At 37.2% G+C, this 9481-nt stretch overlaps 1 protein-coding gene across 1 annotated transcript; it reads right to left on the bottom strand.

Moving 5' to 3' along the window:
• Positions 1–7164: 7164 nt before the first annotated feature.
• On the bottom strand, positions 7165–8888 carry LOC131045828 (GDSL esterase/lipase At5g03610). The gene is made up of 5 exons (XM_057979485.2): positions 8740–8888; positions 8470–8652; positions 8097–8383; positions 7719–8010; positions 7165–7633 (listed from the first exon to the last, which is right to left on the bottom strand). The coding sequence occupies exons 1-5, from the start codon at positions 8795–8797 to the stop codon at positions 7596–7598; spliced, it is 858 nt and encodes a 285-aa protein (XP_057835468.2). The 5' UTR covers positions 8798–8888; the 3' UTR covers positions 7165–7595.
• Positions 8889–9481: the final 593 nt, after the last annotated feature.

Raw genomic sequence — 9481 nt, 5'->3', positions numbered from 1 at the left:
AAAATTGATATATTTAATATGGAATTAGGACATGTACATGTTGTGAACTATTTAACTACAATATACATACCTAGAAGCTCACATACCTACAAATATGCATACCTATGTAATATACATGTACTGGATGTGAACTATTCAATACATGACCTATTAAGTTTAGTTTGTTCATTTCATACATACTCTTTTGTTTGAAAGTCAAACATGTATAATTGAATACATAATCTTTTGTTTGAAAATCAAACATGTATTTAAATCTAATCTAATCAAACATGTATAAATCTAATATAATCAAACATGTATAATAGATGATCAAACACAAACCAGGTATACAGAATAATCTAGAGTCTAAACAAGTCGTTGTACATGCATGAAATATACAATCTAATCAAACATGTATTTAAATCTAATCTAATCAAACATGTATAAATCTAATATAATCAAACATGTATAATAGATGATCAAACACAAACCAGGTATAAAGTATAATCTAGAGTCTAAACAAGTCATTGTACATGCATGAAATATACAATCTAATCAATCATGTATTTAAATCTAATTTAATCAAACATCATGTACATAAATCTAGAATATAATCAAACATGTATAAATATAATATAATCAAACATGTATAAAACTTATAACATGTATAATCTATAGTCTAAACTCCATGTATAAAGTATAATCTAGAGTCAAACACAAACCAGGTATAAAGTATAATCTAGAGTCTAAACTCCATGTATAAAGTATAAAGTATAATCCAGAGTCAAACATAAACCAGGTATAAAGTATAATCTAGAGTCTAAACTCCATGTACGTGCATGAATATATATAATATGAAAGTATATAAAAAGATAAATGTAAATGAGCTATAAAGTCTGGAGCAAATCAACAGGGATCATCATGTCGGCTACGAACTGAGCAACCATCTGAGGGGGAGTCCTGCAAAAGTAGAATTTATTTAAATATTAAATATAATATATATATCTCTCTAGACGTGCATGCACATCAAATATATATATACCAAAAACCATAACTAACCTGTACACTAACAGCATCTAAAGAATCTCTCCTACGCACATGCTCAGAGCTCAAGGAAGGAGTGACACGAGCTAACTGTCAATTTAAGGATTAGTCCACAATCAATTTAAATGATCTACAAATTAAAACTTAGAACTCTAGATTATTTATTAAACATGAGATCTATATATATAGATTTATCAGGTACAAATTTGCAATGTATGTATACATATCTTCTAAAATTTTAAACGCACATGTACATGTACATACCTGTGTATCACCTGGAGTAGGCTGTATAGTCTGATCCTGTCTCGTGATCATATCAACAACATCACTCGTGCCAACATATCTCTCTCTAGCTGTACGTATCACTGAGGAGTGCAAGGGGCTAACTAGATGAGTGGGCATCGTGGATGAAGTGTCTGACTATAGTAGCATGTCCATAAATCCAGTATGGCTCAAATCTCTCAGCTGATCCTCAAATGAGTCCAAACCCTCATCTGTGATATGTACCTGATCAGCTCGTATCTACTCACATGAATCCAACCGGCCCTCATCTGTGATATGGAGCTAATCAGCTCGTAGCTCCTCCTCTGCAGCAACAGAGTGATCTATAGGTGGGTCAGTGCCTGGAGCATGCGTAGAGTGATGAGAATGCTGTGACTGCCTCGGGGTATGCATCGATGCCGCTGTAGCCTGAAAATCTCTGAGAATCTCCTCTCTAACATCACCCAATGGTATCCCAAGTCGAGATGAAATAAAACTATAAGCATGTAGTAGGTCCTCGACTAAATACTGCGACATCTGTACATGTCTACTACCTCCGACTATAGCTGCTACCTCATCTGGGGAGGGGATGCCAGCAGAAATATACCGATCATCTGAATCTGAAGCCCCCCCATGACTAGAAGATGCATGATCTATGGATGATCGCGAACGTGGTCGACTCATCACATATCTGCCCACCCTGTCAGAAGATATGGTGGCTGCTGCTGATGCAATATGTCCAATCCTATCAATTGCTTCTCTCTGAGAAGCAATCACAACGTGATCTACTATGGGTGCCATGGCTGGGACTACTGCAGGAAATCTCTGGCCAACAAGGTCCCTGTGTCTAGGCGGAGCTCTATCACGCCTACGATATGCATCTCTATCAGCAATCCTGCCCCTCCCCTGTCCATAATATCCCAGAATATCAAGGTAGTTTGGTTTCATCTGACAATGAACCTCAGCAAATACCTGTTGTGCAAAGTATAATGGAATCTGGTCATTATTAGGATAACGACCATGGGCTGCTAAGAATCGTGGGTAAATCAGTGATGCAACTTGTGGGTCGATACATCTGGTAACCTGATATCCCCTCACCTTACGCTTCTCCTGATATTGTGGGAAGCATCTCTCCTTGATGGTCTCCTTCGAGACCACCCCCACCACATCAGCAAAAGAATGAGGACCCCTCACCTCACTCCTCAACTATCTATATATATCCTCTATAACCTTAGGTGAGAATGAGGTATGAGATACTAAGCGGTCCCTCAATGTCTGCAAACTGTCAAAAATGGACATGCACGTCCTCTTGTACACGCCATCAGTACAAGGGTCATCTAGTATGGCCCTCAACCTATGCAACTCTCGATCACTGTAATGAAAAATAGTAGCAATGTCGGGCAAGGGGGGATCTTGCTATGGAGGATCCTGATGTGGTGGCTCCTGATGTGGAGCCTGTGAAGGTGGATCCTGATCAGGAGCCTGCAAAGGTGGATCCTGATCAGGAGCCTGCGAAGGTATATCCTGGGATGCCATCTATCTAGGTACATGTCATAAAGTTAAAATAAATACGTAAGCAGAGAGAGAGAGATCATTTTCATGAGAGAGAGAGAGAGATATCATTTTCATGAGAGAGAGAGAGAGAGAGAGATTATATACATATAAATCTTCATGACAGAGAGAGAGAGATCATTTTCATTTTCAAAAAATACATGTAAAAATTTCAAATATTTCAGTGAGAGAGAGAGAGAACATATATTTTAGATCTAGAGATAACATATATTTCAGAGAGATAGAGAGATCTAATGTACATGTACATATTTAAATCTTTGACATACATAAAAAATTCAAGAATAGAGAGATCTAACACGTCATATGTATGTTAGGACACTATATTATCCTATGGGGAATGTCATATGTATAGTAGGATGTTATAAGGGGTCATATGTGGGTCTAACCACATATGACCGCTTAGGACACTATATGATCCTAAGGGGAATGTCATATGTATAGTAGGATGTTATAAGGGGTCATATGTGGGTCTAACCACATATGACCCCTTAGGACACTATATGATCCTAAGGGGAATGTCATATGTACAGTAGGATGTTATAAGGGGTCACGCATGTGTTAATGCATGTTGACCCCTTAGGACCACATACGACCCCTTAAGATAGTATGTGATGGACTAAGGGGTATGTCGTTCACACTAGGATTCTATAAGGGGTCACGCATGTGTTAATGCATGCATGAGCCCTTAGGACCACATATTCAACCCCTTAGGACACATAGGAAATTTCATATGTACAGTAGGATGTTATTAAGGGTCATATGTGAACTACTAAGGGGTCACGTATGTGTCAATGCATGTGTGGCCCCTTAGGACCACATATGACCCCTTAAGACGCTATGTGATGAACTAAGGGGTATGTCGTTCACACTAGGATTTTATAAGGGGTCATATGTGGTTATAGGATTTTATAAGGGGTCATATGTGGGTCTAACCACATATGACCCCTTAGGACACTATATGATCCTAAGGGGAATGTCATATGTACAGTAGGATGTTACAAGGGGTCACGCATGTGTTAATGCATGTTGACCCCTTAGGACCACATACGACCCCTTAAGATAGTATGTGATGGACTAAGGGGTATGTTGTTCACACTAGGACTCTATAAGGGGTCACGCATGTGTTAATGCATGCGTGAGCCCTTAGGACCACATATTCAACCCTTTAGGACACATAGAAAATTTCATATGTACAGTAGGATGTTATTAGGGGTCATATGTGACCTACTAAGGGGTCACGTATGTGTCAATGCATGCATGGCCCCTTAGGACCACATATGACCCCTTAAGATGCTATGTGATGAACTAAGGGGTATGTCGTTCACACTAGGATTTTATAAGGGGTCATATGTGGTTATAGGATTTTATAAGGGGTCATATGTGGGTCTAACCACATATGACCCCTTAGGACACTATATGATCCTAAGGGGAATGTCATATGTACAGTAGGATGTTATAAGGGGTCACGCATGTGTTAATGCATGTTGACCCCTTAGGACCACATACGACCCCTTAAGATAGTATGTGATGGACTAAGGGGTATGTCGTTCACACTAGGATTCTATAAGGGGTCACGCATGTGTTAATGCATGCGTGAGCCCTTAGGACCACATATTCAACCCCTTAGGACACATAGGAAATGTCATATGTACAGTAGGATGTTATTAGGGGTCATATGTGACCTACTAAGGGGTCACGTATGTGTCAATGCATGCGTGGCTCCTAGGACCACATACGACCCTTAAGACGCTATGTGATGAACTAAAGGGTATGTCGTTCACACTAGGATTTTATAAGGGGTCATATGTGGTTATAGGATTTTATAAGGGGTCATATGTGGGTCTAACCACATATGACCCCTTAGGACACTATATGATCCTAAGGGGAATGTCATATGTACAGTAGGATGTTATAAGGGGTCATATGTGACCTACTAAGGGGTCACACATGTGTTAATGCATGTGTGACCCCTTAGGACAACATACCACCCCTTAAGACACTATGTGATGGACTAAGGGGTATGTCGTTCACACTAGGATTTTATAAGGGGTCATATGTAGTTCTAAGGGGTCATGCATATGTTATAACAAATGCATGACCCCTCAGAACCACATATGACCCCTTATGACACTATGTGATCCTAAGGGGAATGTCATATGTATAGTAGGATGTTATAAGGGGTCCTATGTGACCTACTAAGGGGTCACGCATGTGTTAATGCATGCGTGACCCATTAAGACCACATACGACCCCTTAAGACGCTATGTGATGGGTTTTGGGATATGTCGTTCACACTAGGATTGATTTTATAAAGGGTCATATGCGATTCTAATGGGTCACGCATGTGTTAAGACACTATTTGATGGACTAAGGGGTATGTCATTCACCCTACAATTTTATAAGGGGTCATATGCGATTCTAAGGGGTCCCGCATGTGTTATAACACGTGTGACCCCTTAGAACCACGTATGACCCCTTAGGACACTAGATGTGATCCTAAAGGGAATGTCATACATGTACACTATTCTATTATATGTGATCCTCTATGACCTCCTAAGGGAACGTATAGTGTCATATGTGGTCTTAAGGGGTCATGTTGTGCGTGTAATAGGATGTGAAAATGGGTCACATTGTAGAGGAAATTTATTTTGTCTAATTTGTTTAAATTTGGTATCTAAATTTTCTAATGTTTATTTAAATTAATTTTTTTAACGTTTTTCTTTTTTTGCTAATGTTTTTCTAAGTTCTGATTTACTACAGGGTAGTTTTCTATGTTTTTCATAACAATTTTTTAAAATGTTGAAAAAAATATACATCTATACAATTATGTAATTTTAAAAACAAATTTACACATTTCAATCAAAACATTAAATTATCAAACATTTTTCTAAAATAATGAAAAACAATAAATTATCAAACATTTTTCTAAAATGTTGAAAACCAATAACTATATATAATTATTTAATTAAAAAATTAAATTAACAAATAAATTATTTACAAATTTAATAAAAAAAGACATTATTAAACCAAACAAAGGGTTATTTTGTACACCTGATATAACAAAGGTCGAAAACTGAAATAGGAAAGATGCTAACTGCTGCAGACAAGGCTCGATGACGTGATGCTGACGACTGGTTCGATCCAACCCCCACCAGACAGAAAAAGTCAAATTTAATAATGACCTTTTAACTGTCATTTTCGATATTTATAAATTTTAAAAAAAAACCCTAACTGCAAAGGGTTCGAGCGAATGGGGGGGTTCGAGCGAACCCATTAAATATTGATATTTTAATGGGTTCGCTCGAACCCAAAACCCGCCCGCTGTTCGATCGAACCCAACTGAACAGTTTGGTTCGCTCGGACTCCCAGGGGTAGTCCGAGCGAACATTTGTGTTTCGCTCGAACATTGTCAAATCCGAAATTCCCACTTTCGCCAAATTCTTTCGTTGGCAAAAGTGGGAACCAGCTTTGTGAATTCACCCGGTGTTGCATTGATATTGGTGATATGTGTAACAAAATGTACAAATTCATGGGTGTAATAAGTAAATGGATAGGGTGAATGCATATTGGTGTGCAATCATATCAATGTGAATGAGTGATATGTTAATGTGAATGACATATTGCATAAGATAAAAGACAAACAACTTTACACAAAATTATATCATTATTAATATATTCATGTATCACGACGCTCTCCTCACAATATACATAAAACCAAATAAAAAAGTTAATTCAATAATCACTTTCTCTTGAATGTCCAAATCAATGAATAGGTATTAAATAATATTATTTTGGAAGAAAAAAGATATGGGTCAAAATAATCTCATATTATAATTTTGCCTCCTCTTCTCCTTGCAAAATTCTAGCCCTTTTTTACATTTGTTTATTGAATAAAAAAAATGTGCTCATTTAGGTGGTAATGTTGGATTCTTTACTTGACTGACAATGAGAAACGTGAGCATTAACAAAATTTAGATTTGGGTGGGACAAGTCCATAAACATGGGGTGCTGATGTAACTTTGAATTTGTCTATAATCATAAAAGAGGACATTCATATTGGTCATGCGTATAAGAAAATGTACACATGTATGTTCCTAATAAATAAATAGATAGGATGAATGTATATAAATGTACAAACATATCAATGTGAATGAATGATATATTTATATAAATGACTTTTACCATAAGACAAACTAGAAACAAATTTACATAAAATTATATCATTTGTTTATATATTTATCGATCAAAAACACTCACAATAAACATAAAATAAAATAAGAAACTGATTCAATTGTCAATGTTTTAGTTAAAAGGTCCAAATCAATGAAATGACACTGATAATCCTCTTTTGGATGAAAAAAGATAGAGGTCAAAACAATCTGATTTATAATTTCAGCTCTCGGAAAATTCTAGCTTCGTTAGAAAACCATTGATTGAATCAAGAAATGCCGAGAAAAGTTTATTTAGGTAGTAACATTGGGTGGTTTTGCTTAGGAGGAGACATTGCAAGCAACGAATCCAATTGACTGTAGCCACGCAATAACATTTGGTGCCCCCTCTATAAAAGTCATTGTTTTATTCTCCCCTTTCACTCCATTACTGTACAGCGACATTATCGCATGCCATCCTCGCTGTGTTGGATGGGCTGAATCCCAGTAGAACTTTTCATCTACGTTAGAACACACTTCAAATAAAGCCCTGCCTACTTGGTCCACCTCTCCACACCTTTTAACCCCACCTTACTCAGCACAGCAAGGAACGAACAAATCCACCAAACCTTTCACACAATTACAATAACAGATGTAAGAGACAGTATAGAATTTAAATATTCATTGGAACAAGAAAGACATACTTTGAATTACCATATTGTCGATGATTGGAGAAAATATGATTAGTTGCAGACGCCAAATCTGAAACTATGATCGATATATCCTTGAAATTCGATCTCAGGCTTTCTATGCCCTCTGTCAGTAATCTCATCTGAAGAGCTGGAATGTTATCGTAGGTTGAATCGCAGGATGTTCTGCCGATCTGAGGCAGGCACCCCAATCTAAACATATTACTCACCGCGAAATTCCTAAGCCCGCATAAATACAGATCTTTTACAGTCTCTGTTATCCCGCTTACCACCGGTTTCACCAGATCGATCAGTCCCTGTAATAAAAATTCACAAATCAGGAAAAATTAGATTTGGTAAGTGTTTGAAGGCGAAGAAAGATCTTCAGATCTAGAACTTATACCTCAATGGAGCCGTAACCTCTAGAAAGGAATGCAGCGTAATCGTTGCCAGCGACAGAGATAAGAACTACACACCGCGAGAGCTTGTGAGAATCAAACCCCTGTTTTCCTCCTATCAGCTTCTTAAACTGATTCACCTGTTGTGCTACTGTTATGAAACCGTAGGCTTGAAATATTGCACTGCCTCCCACTGCAAAATTCACTCGTGTAATCTTCTTCGCAATTGCTTTGCACTCATGACTTTTCAGCAGCTCGTAAGGAATGGGAACAGGAAGCCCTAAGATATCCCCTGCGCATATCAGAGGCACATAATAATAAGACAAAGTTTGCTTTAAACCCTAAATTTCACCATTTTAGAGTGGAAGGAAGGTTTACCCCAAAAATCTGTCTGGATTTTTCCAGAAGAATATCTGCCTGCAGGATAGCCAGGCCAGGTCAAACCGTACGGTCGTCTCCATGGCAGGTTTAGGCTTTGATTGTATGGATCATGATTTCCTGTGTCGGCATAAGAGTCTCCAAACACAAACAGCGCCTGCGCTTTCTCCGCATTGCCTCTCCCTGCAAATCAATCAATTTAAATGGAAATCATACTAGCTGGAAGGTAACGAATGAGGGAAGTTTGAACTGATAATTTGTCAGACTGACCTGCAAATAAAGAGAGAATGGTTATGAGAAAGAAAAGGCAAGAAAACATGGCATCCATGTATCTCTGATCAACTAAATTTGTAACTTTCCTGTGAGAGACTACATGGCGTTGAAAATCAATTCCTACTAATCTTCTTACCTATCTTTCAAACTTTCGTCTGAACTGGCATATTGACTCAGTCTGGCAAGGATAAAAAGATATAATAATTTAATTTTTTAATAAAAACAAGCTATTTAAAAAATAATTATAGATTATTTAAATTATAAAATCATTGAGGATGTAGGGAGGAATAAACGCTCAATACATATGACATCAGACATTGATCATCGACGTCACATTCTTTAATAGACTTAGCATATTTAAAAATTATTATGAAATAATTGAAAAATATATCCACGAAATAATTATTATGAAATAATTATTTAATAAAAGGGTCTATCCACGAAATAATTATTATGAAATAATTATTTAATAAAAGGGTCTATCCACGAAACAAACACTTGGTTTCGTAGCTGCGTACGCGATTGTCAAAATAATAAAATAAATTAACTTGAAATCTAAAGAAACAAGAGCTGTGAGACAGCATGAGTCCCTGCCTATAGCTAAAAACATGCTAGCAATGCAGTGAAGTGTTAAGAACAATTAAGTAGTATAAAGTTAGTTAGGCTGGCTATTTTTGCATGCATAGGACAACTGGCAAATAATGTAAACTCAGTGAGGACAATTGACAAATAGTGTAAA

The sequence above is a fragment of the Cryptomeria japonica genome, chromosome 5 (genome assembly GCF_030272615.1).
Source record: "Cryptomeria japonica chromosome 5, Sugi_1.0, whole genome shotgun sequence".
NCBI classification, from domain to species: domain Eukaryota; kingdom Viridiplantae; phylum Streptophyta; class Pinopsida; order Cupressales; family Cupressaceae; genus Cryptomeria; species Cryptomeria japonica.
The sequence above is the reverse complement of the archived record's forward strand: the minus strand, read 5'-3'. Positions and strand labels throughout refer to the sequence as shown.